The 19,446-nt window shown below is 35.8% G+C and overlaps 1 protein-coding gene across 3 annotated transcripts in view; it reads left to right on the top strand.

Moving 5' to 3' along the window:
• The window catches only part of NMI (N-myc and STAT interactor), a 36,307-nt gene extending 19,286 nt beyond the window's left edge, over window positions 1-17,021 (top strand). For all 3 annotated transcript variants that reach the window (XM_072611935.1, XM_072611936.1, XM_072611937.1), the window contains exons 5-8: window positions 5,633-5,739; window positions 9,180-9,366; window positions 13,223-13,329; window positions 16,124-17,021. In XM_072611935.1, the coding sequence (XP_072468036.1) occupies window positions 5,633-5,739; window positions 9,180-9,366; window positions 13,223-13,329; window positions 16,124-16,339 (617 nt within the window). In that variant the 3' untranslated portion in view covers window positions 16,340-17,021. The remainder of the gene's footprint in view (window positions 1-5,632; window positions 5,740-9,179; window positions 9,367-13,222; window positions 13,330-16,123) is intronic.
• Window positions 17,022-19,446: the final 2,425 nt, after the last annotated feature.

Raw genomic sequence — 19,446 nt, 5'->3', positions numbered from 1 at the left:
GGGCATTCTTTCAGATTCAAGCAGCTACCTAGCTATAATTTTTAGATGTAATTCGTCAATTAAAATTGATTAATTTTGGTAAGTTTAATGAATTAATCACCACTAATTTTTGATAAATCCATTAATAGCTTATTTGTTCATTTTAAAACTGCCAGATCTCTAGCTCTACTATTCAGATGATTTCGTTTTCTCAGAAGCAGTGAGTTAGAGAAGTGGAAGAACACTGGACCTGGGAGCTTAGCTTCACTCCCAGACACTTCCTCAATGTGTGACTTGGGCAGATCATTTAACATCTGTCTGAGTTTCCTCATTTATAAAATGACAATCATAATAGCATCACTGCAGAGTTTTTGTGAGAATCAAATGATATATTTGTAAAGCATTTAGCACATTGCCTGGTATGTAGTAAGCACTTAATAAAGTCTGGTTCCCTTTTCTATCTTTCTCCCCTCAAACTGATTTGAAGAAAATATTCAGGGTTGGTAGGCTGGAATGAGGAGGGAAAAGCTAGTAGGTCAGTATGTCCCCAATTTAGCTATGTTTAAAATATACTTAAACTAAGTAGAGTTGCATCTATTCTTAAGTAACCTTTGTGAAGCCTGGTGGGGATAGGAGTGGGGTGGGGGGATGTCCAGAATTTCTCTCTATAAACGCCATTGATTCTTTAGTAGAGAAATATTCATAGAAAATTTGTTGGAAGAAGAGTTGTGGACATTTACTACTCTATCTACAATCTTGCTTTCAAGCTCAAGGTCAGACACTTTCTGTTATCTTTTATTTACTTTTTCTCTTAAAGGTATTTGGAGGCCAGTTAGAGGTATTTTAAAACAAGGAACTTAATTATATCCTCCAATTCAGGGAAAGTCAATATCCCAAGGACTTGTGATTTTGTCACAGATGGTATCAGACAGGTAAAGCAACTTGCTGATGAGGACTAGGGGTGTGCATACCTGAGCTCATCAACCAGTCTTCACCATCCCTGATGCCATGTGCCCTGGACACATATATATTCAGGACCTTGGAAGGCCTCAGCTTCAGTTGCCTATTATCTGTGGGGGAAACCTGGGATGAGCTGATTCTCTTAGAAACCAAAGATGACCTATTGTCACTGACTTTGGGAGTGCAAGTTATATCAGGGAGGACAGTATATTCAACTTAGGAATTAGTGACTATCCTGAGACTGACTCTGACAAGAAGTATTGATAATCACAGGAAGCTTTTTGCAGAAGTTATAGTTGAGAACAACACCACAACACTTCTTGAATGTTTGGAATACAAATTTGTGAGGCTTTGGAGTGGCTATATGTCAAAGAAGCTTATTAACCCTTAACATGCAAGCAAAAAAGGGTTACAAGCAACTGTCCTTAATACGAAAGTTTCTTTTTTTTAGTAAAGGAGACTGAGATGAGGTTGCACTTGAAGGAGCAATATGTAATAATGTATTATCATGTAGCACTCTATTAACCACCACCACAGTAGCAATGACATCAATAATCCCAGATTAATCCAAAACTTACATTTCACTTTTATTGGAGGTAAAAGTACATATATTATTAGAAACAACTCAAACTATAAAGTGGATTCCAGCAGTCAAAATAAGGCACTGACTGGATATGCCCTTATTTGAAGAAAAAAAGCCCCCAACCCATAGTGACACAGCTAATATGTAAGTGATAGGACTTAAAACCCTGGCTTTTTATATTACAAGCAGAGGAATCTAACCACTGTACCACACTGTCCTTCCCCTAAGAGTTAGGAACCACAAGTAGAACAACTCACGTCAGGTTGATGCCTAGAGATGGAGATGGTCTGTTCAGTCTAACTTGGAATGGTTCTGAGGGAGAAAATAGATTTGGGGAACGGCTTAACTTTTCAGCCCATCCTGAATTAGTGGCAGGCATTGGCCTGGAAGTCAGGAGCAGGGATTTTCCTCCTGGCTCTGCCACTCACTCTTTTTTATGACCTTGGGTAAGTCCCTTCATTTTTCTAGACCTCAGTTTTGTCTTACGTAAAATGAAGTGGTTTTTGTACACAATATTTACAAAAAATCCATCACAATTTATGTACATAATTTTTACACAATCCATCCCTAATATTCTATGATGTTCAGTGTAGCATTGTTATGTCCAAGTGTTGTGATGTCCTAAAAGCCTGAATATGCCCTTATTTGTAGTAAATGCCTCAAAGCTAAATACAATGGACACAATGGATTTTCTTTCATTTGGAGTTACCTGTGTCATGGTGTTCTTTCATATGTATGGATTATTAAGAGCTGAATGTTTGTTATTTTATTATTTTTTTATAGAGCTCAGATTTTTGTCAAATTTCAGTTTCTTTTTTGCATTGGTAGAGTTAATTAATAAGTTTATTGGAGGAAATAGACTGACCACAGGATTCCTCCCCCTTTACCCCCATAAAATTCATTGCCTCTTTGTTGCCTCCAGAATCAAATATAATCTTCCATTGTTCAAAGTCTTTCATAATCTGGACCCTTCCTATATTTCCAGGCTTCTTACATCTTCGTTCCTCTCTCTATATTCTATTATCTCTCGATATTCTATTATTGTAACTCCTCATTCAAGATCCTACATTTCCTGACTTCCTGCATTTTCACTCATTGTCCCCTATGCCTGGAACACTCTTCCTCCTCATCTCTTTGTGGCTTTCCTGGGCTTCCTTCAAGTCTCATCTAAAATCCTGCCTTATGCAAGAAGCTTTTCCCAGTCCTCCTTAGTCTTAGTGCTTATTCTTTCCTGTATATATCTTTTTTTGTAAATATTTGTTGGCATGTTTTCTCTCCCCATTATATTATAAGCTGCTTGAGGGCAGAGGCTGTTTTTCCCTTTCTTTGTATCTGCCTCATTTGGCATAGTGCATGGCACATAGGTGCTTAATAAATGTTTTTTGACTTGACAGTCATTAACTAAACACCAAACAAGGAATAGAGAGATAACAAAAGACAATTTCAATCTTACATGAAATTGAAAAGATTTTGCATGAAGAAAATCAATACAACTTGGATAAAAAAGAGAAATGGATGATTTGCATCAAATATCTTTGATAAGGGTTTGATATCCCAGTTAGCAATGGGGCCCTCTTACCTGGGAACCTCAGTAAAGCTATCTTAATTTCAAGGCATTCTGTGGATGTATATCTACTCCAAACCACAGTTCACTGTCTTCTACCAATGTATTTAATTTTTCTTCAACTACCTAGAGGGCATAATTAGTTCTAAATAATATTTAACCAAATCAAATAGCCTAGCAAGAAATTTTGCAATAGAACATTTGCCTCAGAAAGCTAAGGTACACTTGCCAAAGGTCACACACCATCAACAGAGAGGCTGAGCAAGCCTAAGGATAACATATCCAGGATAGAAGAGGAATGCCTTTTTCAGGGCATGTGTATGGAAAGGCAGCTCACAGCCAGCCAGGGCACATGTGTGGAGGAGCCATGAATACTTACAGTGCTGCAAAGCCATGGATCTCACTCATTGGGCATGCTTCCTGCTTAGTGTAGCCTTTCTTGGATGTGTTTTCTCATTAGGCTTATGGTGATTGCTGGACAAATAGTCTTTGTCCATCCCTGCTGGTTTTGTAGTAACTGTTGTAACATGGTCTCCATAGGTGATTGCTCCTTGTGATTATCTTCTGGGTTAAAGTTCCCTTCAGGCCATCTAAGACTTGCCAGCTTTAGTGTCCTGAGACTAGTCCTTGGAAACTTTCTCTGATAAGGACAGGATGACAACTCTTTAGTCATAGCCAATGCACCCAGGCCTACCTTCCCCAGTCTAAGGAAGTCTTTTCAACTTCTCTAGTCTGAATTCAAAGCCCTCTCTTCTAAATAACCCTAATTTAGGGCTTGCCAAGATCCTTTCTGGTGTTGCATGCAAATGAAATTTGAACAAGAACCAAAAATGAAGGAAGCAAGGTAATTGTTCTCCTAGCTTACTTCTTGTTTTTATTGTACAGGTCAGCATCAAAATCTGATTTTTTTGGGTTGCAGTTTGGATAGCAAAAATTCTTAGTTTTCCTGTACCAAGATATATAGGGAATGAACACAAATATATAAGACTGAGTCATATCTCAATAGGAATGAAATCAAAGAATAGGAATAGTTTCTTAAAAGTTTTGCTGCTTCGAGTAGGCATCATAGGGTAAGAGATTTAGAGCTAGAAGGGACCCTAGAAGTCCTAAAATCCAATTCCCCCAATTTATAGATGGGAAAACTGAGTTGTGGTATGCCTGGGGTCGTGAACTGCTAATCATATATGAGACAGAATTTGTACTTGGGCCTTCTCTTTCTGACTTTAATTCCAATACTCTGTATACTACACCATGGGTGGGGAGGAAGTGGGCAGGAAAGGGAAGAAGAGGCATATTAAAAAATTAATATGATGTAGAAAAGGGCATCAAGAAAACACAAAAGAATTCTGAATATAAGCATGTTCATGTTGCATCCTTAGTACTTCTGGACTTTGATAGATTATGACTTCATCAATGTGGATACTCCTTCCAATAGTTCAGATCAAACTCCATGCTTTAAATATAATCCCTATGAGTGTAAACCCTGTGTTTCATAAGAACGATTTATTCGTGAATTATGCCTAAAATTATAAACACAGTAATTTTAAATAATCATAAATGTGTCATTAACCATAAACGTTTCTTCAGATCTCTCAACTAGAATTTCTATTTTGCCTTGTCAGTGGAAATAATGTTGCATTGTTGGAAACAACAGAATGTGTGATAGTTTAGTAATGAACAGATGGGCTTTTTGAAGTCCTTCCAAACTTCTTAGTAAAAAAAATACAAATAAATAATTTTGAACTTGATGAAAATTTTCTAAATGTAATCATTGCAAAAATAGCTTAAAGAAAAATGCATCCTAATCTAGTGTTAAAGCTTTTTAAAACTTAAGAAATTATGGTTTCACTAGGGAGAAGGAAGACTATTAACAATCATATGAAAGAATGTTCCAAATCACTAATAAGAGAAATGGAAATCAAAACAACTTTGAAGATTCACTTCACCCACAACAAATTAGTAAAAATGATGAAAGATGATAATAATGACTTTTGGGAGAAGTATGGAAAGGCAGACAGGCACACAAATACATTGATAGTGGAATTGTGAATTTGTATATCCATTCTGGAAAGCATTTGGAAATTAGGCAAATAAAGTGACTAAAATGTCCATACCCAGAGGTTTCACTGTGAGGCATATATCCCAAGTAGGTAACTGACAAAAAGAAGTACTTTAAAAACATAAAAATATTATAACAACGCCTCTTTTGATAGCAATGAACTGCATAGAACAAGGAAATTTAAGTGATGTAAAAACAAAAATGCCAATAAAAATCCATTTTAAAGCAAAAAACAAAAATTACAAGATCTCAGGATGATATATTTAGAGTTCTCAGAATCCATCCTGTCCAACTTCCTCATTTGATGGATGAAGAAAGTGAGGTGAATTGATATGTCCCAGGTTACACGGTATGTAAGTATCAGATATAAGGTGTGAATATGGGTCCTCTGGCTCTGAATCCAAAGCTTTCATATATCTTTGTATATAAAAATCATAACCAAAACATTGAAATATAGGAGTTAAATGTTTTTCAAATTTCTTTTCAGTTGCACAGAATGTGATTAAAAGAGGAAAACATCTTGTAGAGTTTGAGAATGAGAAGGTTAAACTGATAGCCAAAGCTGTCCCACTAAAAACAGGTGTAAGCTTTCAGGTAAATGAATAATTACTTTTTCTAAGAAATCTGTGAATTCAAGGAACATTTCTTATCTTCCATGTGCATAGACCAAGATGCAAAGGTGGGAGGCTGAAGAGATGAGGAGGCTGAACTCTCAAGTTCCATTAATTTCAAAGATTCTCCAAAATATGACCATTATTCACTTTATCAAGAAGTTTCAGTAGCTCCCAAGCATCTATAGGATAAAATACAAATTCCTCTGTTTGACATTTAAAGTATTTCACAATCTGGATCCAGATTATACTTTTTTTTTTTAAGACTGAGAGGAAGGAGATCCAGGTTTGAGTCTCAACTCCACCACTAATCAGGGTGACCTGAAGCAAGTCATTTTATTCAGTCCCCTCAAGTTCAACAAGCATTTGTGAAATCCCTAATATATTCAAAGAGCTTAAAGTGTCAGATGTCCAAGAGCCCCAGTTCTTCCATCTTTATAGTAGTGTTGAACTAGATTATCTAAAAGGTTCCTTCCAGTTCTAATTCCTCTGATCTCAACTTATTAAAAGGGGGATGGGGTAACAAATGTGATAGTTCTGAGATGAAGGAGGGGGAGAGGTGTTCACAGATTGGCCAGTTTTTCTTAGCTTTTCATGTTTCTCTTGATTCTTGTGTTTGAAAATCAAATTTTCTATTCACTCTGGTCTTTTCATCAAGAATACTTGAAAATCCTCAGTTTCATTGAATGACCTTTTTTCCCCTGAAGTATTATACTCAGTTTTGCTAGGTAGGTGATAGTTTTAATCCTAGTTCCTTTGACTTCTGGAATATAATATTCCAAGTCCTTCGATTCCTTAATGTAGAAGCTGCTAGATCTTGTGTTATCTTGATTGTATTTCCACAGTACTCAAATTGTTTCTTTCTGGCTGCTTGCAATATTTTCTCCTTGACCTGGGAGCTCTGGAATTTGGCTACAACATTCCTAGGAGTTTTCCTTTTGGGATCTCTTTCATGAGGTGATTGGTAGATTCTTTCAATATTTATTTTACCCTCTAGTTCTAGAATATCAGGGCAGTTTTCCTTGATAATTTCTTAAAAGATGATGTCTAGGCTCTTTTTTTGATCTTAACTTTCAGGTAGTCCCATAATTTTTAAATTGGCTCTCTTGGATCTATTTTCCAGGTCAGTTGTTTTTCCAATGAGATATTTCACATTGTCTGCTATTTTTTCATTCCTTTGACTTTGCTTTATAATTTCTTGATTTTCCATTAAGTCATTAGTTTCCATCTGCTCCATTCTAATCTTTAAGGAATTCTTTTCTTCAGTGATCTTTTGGATCTCCTTTTTCATCTGGTCAGTTCTGCTTTTTAGGGCATTCTTCTTTTCATTGGCTTTTTGGATCTCTTTTGTCATTTGAGTTAGTCTATTTTTTACAATGTTATTTTCTTCAGCATTTTTTTGGGTCTCCTTGAATAAGCAGTTGACTCATTTTTCATGATTTTCTTGCATTACTCTCATCTCTCTTCCCAATTTTTGCTCTACTTCTATTACTTGATTTTCAAAATCCTTTTGAGCTCTTCCATAGCCTGAGATCAATTTATGTTTTTCTTGGCTTTGGGAGGAGGAACTTTTACTTTGTTGTCTTCTGTTTGCATGTTTGGGTCTACCTTGTCACCAAAGTAATCTATCCTCTGATTCTTTTTTTATTTTTGCTCATTTCTCCAGTCATTTACTTGACTTTTGAGCTCTTTGTCAAGGTAGATCTCTGCTTCCAGTGGGGGTAGGGGGTGTACTGTCAGCCGCTTGATTTCCCCACAATCTGTGGGCCTAGAACTCCAGCAACAGTTGCTGTTGTTGCCCTTGCTGCTACTGTGCCTGCCTCAGGTTCCTCCATCCCCTTCTCCCTCCACAGCCCTGGGGCTGGAGGCAGACCACTCCACCCTCCCACACTGCTCCTACAGATTTTTTCCACTGGCCTTTCAATTTGTCCTTGGTGTTTTGGGGTCCTGAAGTCTGGAAACTGCCACAAGTGTGAGAGATTCAGTCTCCCCATGGCCTGCTCAGGTCCTGTCTGTGCCAGTGTACAGCCCATGCTGGACTATGCCCTGCCCCCTACGTGGTGCGACAGACAGTGACCTCCCAGGCTGTCTTGGGCTAGAGCTTTGCTTCACTCTGTCATTCTGTGGTTTCTGCAGCTCCAGAATTTGTTAGAGCCATATTTTACAGGTATTTGGCTGGGCTTAGGGGCAGAGCTCTAGAAAGTGCGTGCTGTTACTCTGCCATCTTGGCTCTGCCCCCTATAACTATATTTTCAGGCTAATAACACATTACTCACTAACTACTAAATAAGTAAGCAAGTGAATAAACAAGCAAATAAATCCTTTCCTTCAATCAGGACTTTTGAACATCAGTGCTTTCTTCCATTCAGAACACCTCCTGACAGCACTTGTAAGGCTTAGCCATCTTCCTGCATTCGGCTGTTCCCGGCTACTCAGCTGAAAGATTAGCAAACTGGAGGCAGATCTCCTCTTCTTCCTCTGCTCTGCTTCAAGCTGTTCTGCTTATGTTTCTTCCCCTTCCTCTCTCTCCTTCTGTCTTTTCTATTTCTTTGGTCCCTGACTTGGCTACTGATTGGTTACTTCATCAAAGTAGTGATTCCTTGAATTAAGTAACTACTTTAGGTTGAGAAACCAAAATGAACACTTCTGTTACACACATTGTAGATAGGCTATGTACAATTGTCTCATAGTAATGGGAAAATTCTACTTATCCTAAAGTCTATATAATTATCTTATATATAAATGAACTGCTGAGAAAAAGATACTTTGTCTGCTTTTATCATCAGTAAGTCCTTTTTATGAGGTGTTGCTCTTTTCCAGGTCATTTCACAACTGTTCTTTGCGCTTTTCCAGGTCATTTCACAACTGTTCTTTGCTTCTGTCTAAATACTGAAGCACTGCTTTTGTCAGTATTTTTAGACAAATTTTCTTTTTTTCCCTTTCCCTTTTCAATAAATAAAAATGACTAAAGAAGAAAGAGGCACCATCTTATGCATACACTCTAAATTCTAGCCAAATTGAGCCATTTTCTCTTGCTTGTAGATGGAATTTCATTTCCCTCTCTTTTTATTTACACAAACTGTCCTGAATGACTGGAATGCCATCTCACCTCTACCTCTCAGAATCCATCTTTCTTTTTAAGGCTAAACTAAGGTTCCACCTCCTCCTGGAGGCCTTTCTTGATTCTCCTATCTGTTATTCTCCTCTTGTGTACCGTCCCTTACTTGAAATTGCCTTGTTTTTTATTTTGAATATATCCTTCATTTACTTATTTTGGTACATATTGTATCCCTCTAGTAGAATATAAATTGCTCCTTGAGGGAAAGGTCTGTCTCACTTTTATTTCTGTCACCAGTACTTAGCACATAGCAGACATTAATGGATGCTTATTCTTTAACTGAAAGAAACAATTTCCACTTCCAGGTTCACACAAAGATTTCTAAGAAAAAGATTGATGTTACTGAAATACCTGATATACTACCTGAAGAACAGATGAGAGACAAATTGGAACTGACTTTCAGTAAATCCAAGTATGGGGGTGGAGAAGTAGAAAATGTGGAATATCATAAAAATTCTCAAAGAGCTGTTATTACATTCCTTGAGAATGGAGGTATGTATGGTTAGAGTCATTTGGGAAGTTCATAATGATTGTTTCTCTTTCAGGATGCCTCAGTCTCTGAAAAAAATTTCATCATCTCTAATTTATGATTTATTAATCTAAATATTGGAATGAGCTTGGTATCATGTAGAGAGGACTTGCCTTGAAATCAGAAAGATCTAGGCCACTAACACAGACTAACTGTGTGGATATGTGATTATGGGAGTTACTAAACAACTCAGATACCCTCAGATAGCTTTCAAAGGGAATAATTTATGGGAACTTGCCAATCTGTATATGTGTGGAGTTTCCCAAAAATCTTGAAAGTATAAGCAGGCCAAAGAAAAATGTCTTTTAAAATTACCTTCTTTAGCATGACAATAGAGATTTAAAATAATCACTCCAAGAGAAGCAGTATGGTACAATGAAAATTGTAATTGGATTTTTAGGATTCAGATTGAAATCCTGGGTCTGCCATTTATGTGCTATGTGACATTTCAAAAATTATTTTACTCCTCATCTTTAGAATGAGAGAATTGGACTATTTGACTATTTAGAAGACTTTGATCTTCTAGCCCTAGACATATGATCAATAGTAACATGAGACAGAGACTACAAGTTTTTAATGATGCTGTAAGCCCAAAATATAAATCTGTTAGGTCAGTACCCAATCTGGACCATTTTTACTTTAACAGTCTAGTCTGGACAATAGAAATTCTTTATCCAAAAATCTATCCATGTGTGTAGTTAGACGGAATTTTTTGTGTTACTATAGATTTCATTTAGGATGCCCATGTTCTTAGGGTTTAATATAATCAGTACAGTGGCATACACAAAAAAGGAAGATCCAGAGGATTTCACTGGACTTCCTTTTTGATTTGATATCTAAGCTCAGCTTCCTCTATGACTATGGCAAATATATTTCTTGAGCATGTCTTCCTGTTTTATGCCTCAATTAATGGTCAGGAGGTTATTACCTCTTTAAAGAAGTTTCATATGTTGGGGAAGAATCTTCAAGGTAACATTTTGCTCTGACAAATTAAATTATTTTTAATAGTCTGTAAATAGTAAACACAGTTGGATCTTTAATTTTCATTGGTATGACCTGGCTTATTACTTTCTCATACCTTATTTCAAGGATGTACTTAATATGTTTGTTATTGTCATTGTTATAATATTATTTGTTATTATCATTAATTATAATCATAAAGTTAATCTTATAAGGAGTTTGTGTAGATGGAAAAGCAGGGATATGGGTCAGTAACTATTGACATTTTTGACTGATATTTTTGTTTTCTTCTTTAAGAATTTAGTATATTTTGAATCAATTATAGGATCATTGAAATAATTACGTTTTAGAGATAGATCAAGTCTAACCCCTTCATTTTACAGGTAAGGAAACTAGTGAGTCCCAGAGAGATTAAATTATTTACTCAGATTCACATAGCTATTAAGTCTAGAATACATCTTTCTAACTCCAAGTTCAAAGCTTTGTCCACTACATTATACTGACTCATGATCTCCTCAAAGCTGGGTTGCATGGACTTTAGCATGGACTTCCTTTTGGTCTAGTCGAGTTGCTTTTGTCATTTTTGTTTTCTTTTGGGCCATCTCTGTATATTCATATAGCATGCCAATGCCTATGATGTTAAATCTAATTGTCATAGTATCACTGTCATTGATGGAGAAAAGCACTTCTTACAGAAATCGTAACAGATCTTTTCCATTTTATGTTAACGTGTTATCTCTCTGGTTCCATTCTTAATGTTTCAGGGTTGAGGGGGGCAGTGATCTATCTTAACTGAGTCTCTTGACAAGCTGCCTAGGAACCTGTTTCTCCCTCTGATTCTTCTTACTGATCTATCACATTCCTCAATGAGGCATTTCAAATGAGTTTATATTCTAAGTTAATATTACCCTATCTTTTTTACTTGGCAAAGAGACGTGTTTGCCAGCTAAAGCTCTTTTGATCACCTCATTTGGTGATTGATTTCACAACAATGAAAACTTAAAACCATGGTGATGGTGTGTTGATTGCTCTTACTTTACACATTTTCCATTTTTTTGGCTCCAAAAATTTGTTTAAATGGCATACCATATTTAATTCTCATTTTTCTTCTCCTAATTTGTTGTTGATTTTAATCCTTGCTCTAACTAGTCAATAATCTGACTGTATACAGGAGGATGATCTGGAAATTACTTCTACAGAGATAGCCAGTTGTTTCCTCCTTGTGAGAGAACTAAATTTCATTTAGTTTTGTGATGTTACTTAGTGTTCCTGATTACTTCTGTACAATCTATAAGACTTTGGTTTTTCCAATTTCTTTCACCAGAGCCATATGTATTTTCCCCTAACATTTGTCTTTTGTTAAATTTTGAATATCAAACTATTTTGTGATTTAATTTGAGGGTCTTGTTGAGTTTTTTGTTGAATTTTTCCTGAGTCATCCCCTGTAGGAAGTATTGGCCCATAGACTATAATTATCTTTGTGGTGATGTCTTTTCAAATTTTTTAATGAGAACTGAAATGTGATATGACTAAGTATTTCATGAAATCATGAGTTTGTCATTAATGGACACAAGATAAAGTCACTCACTCTTCTTTTTTGCCTTTCCAAGAAAAACCTGTGAGCCATCCTTTAATTTATAGTGAGAAGGTCAGGAATGATGATTCAGTTCTTCCAGTAGTGTGTCAGCTTGTTTCATGGTTACTTGAGAGGGATCTCACATTTAGTTAATTTAATGTTTACAGATAAATCTCAAAGCTTTTATAAAACATGTTCTCCTCTACTTTTTGACCATTCTGAGATTGTCCCTGAAAAAACTAAAGGGGGGAGAGGGAGGAAATACACAGGATGGAAGATCACTTATTGTTTTTGTTTCCCCTATGTTGTTATGGTCAAGGAATTCTTCAAGAACCCAAGCTCACCTCTTAGGCCCATTTGGGTAGGATATTCTTGAAGACCTTACACATAATAGGTTCTTGATTAATGCTTGTTGAATTGAATTACCTCTTCTTTGAAATTTCCGTGATGTTATCTTTTCTCTTCTTTTTCATGTACCTCCAGTGAAACAGACACTTTATTAATTTTTGAAATTTATTTCATTTCCTATTATTATGAACTTGACAAACCAACAAGCATGAAATTTCTTAAACAGAAGAAGAATTACATATGATACTGTCAATACATATTCCATCTTGTTTTTTCTTTGAAACAAATATTAAACTTAACATGGTAGGAAGCATGCTGCTTACCTACAGACATAATGTTGATGGACTCAGGGTACAAACTGAAACATTTGGACATTGGACATGGCCAATGAAGGTGTTTGTTTGGCTTGGCTATGCATATTTGTTACAAAGGTTTTGTTTTCTTTTTTCCCTAATGGAAATTATAGGAGAAAGAGAAAATTGATTTGTATTCATTAAAAAAATTAGTCTAATTAAAAAATTAATATGGTAGTTTGAATACTGCTCTGCTTGCATTCACTTCTCAGTTTCTTTCTGCTGTCTTCCATGTGTTTTTTTTTAATGTTTCATAGATGCTCTTTTTTTTTCTTTTTTCCTCTTGTTTTTGTATCACTTAATTACTCTCTACCTGTCCTCTCCCCTCCCACCCAATAAGTTAAAGCCCTCCCTTGTAACAAATAAGTTTAGTCAATCAAAACAAATTCATGAATTGACCATGCCTGAAAATGTGTGATGCCTCCTGAACCTTTCTGCCAAGACATTGGCAGGTACTTCAGAATGGTAACAAACTTTGAAAATTTAAACTATTCTGAATACTTTCTTTAGAATAAGTTTAATATTTTTGTGCAAATAAGTTTCTCATCTGATAAAGAAAAACCTTTTAAAATTATTTTCCAGTGGCTGATAATATTCTCAAGCACCAGAAATATCCTCTTTTTATAAGTACCTGCTGCCATCAAGTTACTGTTTCTCCACATATGGAAAACGTTATAGAAAAGCTACAGGTAAGGAAATCTTAAAAAAAAAAAACAACCCCACATCAAACAATACCACATTTTGAATAATCAGGTCATAGCATTCTAAATCCTATCAATGATAAATAGCTCTCTCTGTTTGAGGTTTTGACATTTCTTTAAGACTTTAAATTCTTTAGAATGAATTGAAATTTTACAATTCTTTATCTTATTGATCCCCTTAGTAGGAAGTAATTTGAGGCTTATTTTTCTTTCCTGAATTATTCAGGAAATTATACCAGTCTTCACTAAATGGGACATGGGTTACATTTCTTAGCTTCATTTACTTAGTATTGTGAACTCAGGCCTCATCTTTAAAATGGGTGGATTATAATACTCACCCAACCTACCTCACATTCAAATGTGATAGTGGACATGAAATACCTCATAACCATGAAGTGCTACGTTAAACTCTGATTGTTATAGTAATGATAATACTTTTTCTCACATATTATACTATAGATAGGGCATAGATGTCATCTTTCTACTAGTTGTTGATTAGGATTTACCTTTAAAGCATGACTTTTACTAGAGTGATAGTAAACTACTTTGAAGTTCAGAAATCAAATCTTATACATGTCATCTTCTATATAAGTGAAATGTGTTTTATATAAATGAAATGTGATGTTTTAAGAAATATAGTGACTGAGCCCATGGTTTCACCGTTATGGAGAACTCCTGGTTGAGGGAACTTCTTCCACCGATGCAAGTTGGCATGTTCTCTGAACATCAGGTCCTACAGAATTTCACAGAGCATTGAGAGGTAGTGATTTGCCAAAGGTTCCATAGCTAGATTGGAGGCAGAATTTGAACCCAAGTCTTTCTGGCTGCTACACCATCTCTCTTTCCACTCTAACATACTGTCTCTTTATGTTGATATTTGGGGAAAATTATCTCTGTACTAGGTATTAGAAACTATAATTAAGACATTTTCTGAATATACTTTTCAGTGCGTAGTAGCTACTCATCAAAGATCTATCAAAAGGTCATTTGATGCAAAGCTAATAGCAGCCAGTGGAAATGGCAAAAAATGAGCAAAAATTCCATTACCGTTTTGTTCCCAGGCAATTATTTTATTTCCTATTTAATAGCACCCATGTACCTTTATATAATTGAACCATTTAGTTATAAAAATTAAAAGAAAAAGTGTATTATCTTACTAGGAAATGGCTTTATTTACCAAGACCATTCAGTTAATATTTTCTTTCTTTTTTTAAAAAAATTATTTTATTTGTTTTCAGTGTTCTACAATCACTTCCATATATCTTAGATTCTTTCCTCTCCCTCTTCTTCCTTCCCCTCTTCCTCCCCACTTCCTCCCTGAGATGGTGTGCAATCTTATATAGGTTCTACACATACATTCCTATTAAATACATTTTCACTGTAGTCATGTTGCATGGAAGAATTAAAATAAATGGGAGAAACCATAAAAAAAAAAAACATAATACAAGAGAAAATGGTCTGCTTCATTCTGTGATCCAATTCCATAGTTCTTTCTCTGAATGTGAAAGGCTTTTTGCCTCAAGAGTCCAATGGAAATTTTTTAGGTCCTTGCATTACTGTAAAGGACTAAGTCTACCAGAAAAATTCCTCACACACTGTGGTTGTTGCTGTGTACAAAGTTCTCCTGATTCTATTCCTTTCACTTAGCATCAGATCAAATAAGTCCTTCCAGGCCTCTCAGAAATCTTCCTGTTCATCATTTCTTATAGCATAATAGTATTCCATTACATTCATATACCACAGCTTGTTTAGTCATTCCCCAATTGATGGGCATCCCCTTGATTTCCAGTTTTTGGCCACCACAAAGAGAGCTGCTATAAATATTTTTGTACATGTGGGACCCTTTCCCATTTTTATGATCTCTTTGTGATACAGTCCTAGAAGTGATATTGATGGGTCAAAGAGTATGCACATTTTTGTAGCCCTTTGGGCATAGTTCCAAATTGCTCTCCAAAATGGTTGGATCAGCTCACAGCTCCACCAACAATGAATTAGCGTTCCAGCTCTCCCACATCTTCTCCAACATTTATCATCTTTCTGTTTTGTCACGTTAGCCAGTCTCATAGGTGTGATGTGGTACCTCAGAGTTGTTTTGATTTGCATCTCTCTAATCAATAGTGATTTAGAACATTTTTTCATATGACTATACGTAGTTTTAATTTCTTCCTCTGAAAACTGCCTGTTCATATTCTTTGACCATTTACCAATTGGGGAACTCTTCTCTCTTCTTCCAAGAGATTGAAATGGGGTGTGGAGAGGATAATGATTATGAGTATGGAACACTGAAATGTCAGACTTTTTTTTTGGATGTATTGGTTGAGTTTACTGGACTGTTTTTTTCCTTTCTTTTTGATTTTTTGTTATTCCTGGAAGATTAGGAGGGAAAAGGGTTACTTTGGGAAATGTAAGTAATGTAAAAGCAAAATCTATCAATAAAACTTATTTTTAAAAAAAGGTCAGAACCTGTCTCTCACCTCAGCTCTCAGTATATTTGTCTCCACAAGGGTGAGAGAAATTCTCCATCTCCTCACGTCTATCAATAATACACATAGTTAATATTTTCTTAAGAGAATTTGATCACAGACATAAAAAATGTGCTCTCCTAATAAAAGAGAAAGTGAGCCATAATTTTTACAGAGTGCATGATTCAGAATGAACTGTGGTAGGAAAATTGGAAATCAAATGCAAGTTAATAAGAGAAGTATTTTTTCTTGCAAACTTGTATGGACTACAAAAAAGATCATATAGTAGTACCTCAAAGATGTTTTGCTTTTTTTTCCAGGTATTTTCAGGAATATCTAAGAGGACTGTTCTTCTGATGGGACTTAAAAATATTCAAGGGGATGAAGAAAGTATTGAAGATGAAATTCATATTCATTTTCAGAAAGGCTCAAATGGAGGAGGGGATGTAGATGTTGTCAAATGTGCCCTAAAAAAACCTCAGATAGCATATTTTGAGGCTGATCTAGAGCAGGGGTGCTTTACCTGGGGGCCATGAACCTATTCAATTTTTTTGATAACTATTTCAGCATAATTGGTTTCTTTTGTAATCCCATACACTTTGTGCATTTAACATTATTCTGAGGAGTTCATAGACTTTACCAGACTGTCAAAGGGGTCTTGTAATCTCCGTATTACAAAAAAAGGTTAAGAATCCCTGATTCCTGAGAGAGACATACATGAAATTATACCTGCTGGATACAAATATAGATTGTGCTATAAATGTTTACATTACTTTGAGATTCTTTTCTTAAAAACAACAAAAAATATCTTCTTACTTTTTTGTTTCCACTTGCTCTTAAAATAAAAAATATATTGCTTTGGTTTTTATTCTAGCTTGGTTCCAAAGATGTTGAATACTTCAGAATTCTGATCAATGCAATGCCAGAATACTAAAGATGAGGCATAGTATTTATCACCTATCAGAGAAGTGATGGACTCAAAATCCAGAATGAGACATATGTTTCTGGACATGGACAGTTTCAGAATTTGTTAGTTTTATTGTAATGCTTGATTGCATATTTGCTATGAGTCTTTTTCTTTCTCTTTTTCCCCCCTAAAATAGAGAAGGGATAGTTTGGAGGCAGGGAAAGTAAATGCTTGTAAATTGAAAAAGATTAAATTAGATTTTTAAAAGATGCTGAATAAAAGGTCCTTATTAAAATATCACTCAAATTAAATGACTGAATATTTCTTGGCATGTGGAAATATTCCTGATAATGGATGATCTGGGATGGTGAGGGCCCATAAAGTCCTTGAGGGGAATGGTTTAGAAAAGAATGGGATGGTAACTTTGTTACTCAACTATTCTAGAATGTTAATTCAAAACTTTATTTTCACTTATTGTGATTTTATTCTTCTAGATTCCTCTAAATGTTAACTCAAATCATCTTGAGGAGAGAGCACATAGGGGTTTAGTCTTTTCTCCAAACTAGAGATACTTGATATTAATTTTAAGTTAAAATTGTTTCTAGCAGATTTGTGTCTAAAATGCAGAATACAGCATTGTTCTTAAACAGTTAAATGGTATTATTTAAGTTCTGATTCCTAATAAGAAAGTAGCACAGGTTTCTATTCAAAAGACTTCTATAACTAACTAAATAGAGGTGATGGAGCTTTTAACCCTTAGAGATAGTTTCTAGTTTTTGGAGTAGAGTTGCATTATCATTACTGATTTCTGAGTAGGCACATGCCATCTGAGAAAAAGGTCAAATTGGTCAGACGTGGCCATTTGTGTATATTTGTATTGGTCATCACCATCTGAGGAAGTAGTATGGCCCAGCTCCCCACTAAGCTTCCTCCACAAAGATCTAGAAAACATAGAAAACTGCATTCGATTGGGAAAGTTTAAAAAAAACCTCACAGTAAGTCATTTTTGCAGCTCAGATCAGCTTAGGGAGAAAGGTCTATGGACAGTGGAGACAGGGTCTGGTGAGAAGCACATAAGCAAAGCATTCCAGGGCCCAGGGACTGAAAGAGAGCTGCTCCTGGGTACCAGAAAGAAATTCCAAGGGATCCCTGAACTAGCTTAGGGTGCAGAAATATGTAGCATCTAGCAGTTCAATTGTCCACCACTCAGTCCCAGGTCACAGATCCATGGCAGAGGACATGAGTATGGGTCATCCCTGTGTACTGAGCAAAGAACAAGCCCCAGAACAAAAGGGGACCCTGAATTTCAGTCACTCTGAACCTGCAGACCCTCCCAGCAGACTAATAGTGGCTGAGTCCAGCAGCATTCTACTGAAATTCCCAACCAAGGATAAACTGAAAGACCCAAGCCTGAGTCAAGACCTTGAAGAGCTTAACCCAGGAGGGTTAAGCTGAACCTCACCATTCCTCACATCCCATTACTTTGGGAGTGCTCAAAGCTTGTGTGCCCCAGACCCGAATTGTAAAAACATTAGGAGGTTAGAGGGCAGAAGCACAGGTCAGACACCACCCCCCATCTAGAAATAACACAAAGCCAAAAGTCAAAGACGTAGGCTAGAAGAATGAGCAAGCAAAACAAGAATCCCATCATAAAGAGCCATTATGGTGACAGAGAAGCTCATGATAGAAACCCAGAGAAAAAAATCACTCAAAAACATCTATAAGCAAAGTCTCAGCCAAAAATGCAGTATGTAGACAAGTCAAAGAAGAATTCCTAGAAGAGTTAAAGTAAGAATTTAAGAAAAAAAGACTAAAAATGATTTTAAAAACTAAATGAGAGTGGTAGAGAAAAAAAGTGGAAATAAATGAAAGTGAGGGAAGAAATACATTAAAAGATAATTAACAGCTTAAAATAAGATGCACAAAAGCTTACAAAAAACTTTTTGAAAATTAGAATTAACCAAATATAAATTAATGACTCCACAGGACATCAAAAAGTAACAAAATAAAGTTAAAAAAAGAGAAGAAAATGCACTTATAGAAAAAACAACTGATTTGAAACAGATCTAAGGTAATATTATTTAAGAGTCATTGTACTCCCTGAAAGTTATGAACAAAAAAGACCCTAAACGTCAAATTTTAAGAAATTATAAAAGAAAACTGCTCAGACATCTTAGAACCAGAGGACAAATGGAAAGAATGTACTGGCCACTTTCTGAAAGACCCCTAAAAACAAAAACTTCTTGGAATGTTATAACCCAAATCCAAAGCTCTAGGTCAAGAATAAATGCTGCAACAGCCAGAAAAAAATAATTCACCTAACAAAGAGTCAGGAACACACAAGGTTCAACTTTACATTCTTATATGGGAATATGATACATGTAGTTTCCTTACCACTGTATCATCATCAGAGGTGATAGACAGAATCTAATTAGATGGAGGAAAACCTGGGAGTGATGGTTATGTTTTGATGATTTCAAAAGAACAGAAAGTGTGGGGAAGAACCAACACATTGGAAGAGGGGAGAGGTGAGAATAATGAAGGAAATTATTTCATACAAATGGGGTACACAAGCAAAAGTATATACAGCAGGAAAGAGACAGTGGGAGGGGGTTGAAGAAGTGATACTTGAACCTCACTCTCATCTGAAACGGTCAAACAGGGGAAGAATCCATTCACATGCAGTTGGGTACAGAAATACATTTTACCCAGCACTGAAAAAGGAGGGAAAGGGCT

The sequence above is a fragment of the Notamacropus eugenii genome, chromosome 5 (genome assembly GCF_028372415.1).
Source record: "Notamacropus eugenii isolate mMacEug1 chromosome 5, mMacEug1.pri_v2, whole genome shotgun sequence".
NCBI lineage: Eukaryota > Metazoa > Chordata > Mammalia > Diprotodontia > Macropodidae > Notamacropus > Notamacropus eugenii.
The sequence above is the reverse complement of the archived record's forward strand: the minus strand, read 5'-3'. Positions and strand labels throughout refer to the sequence as shown.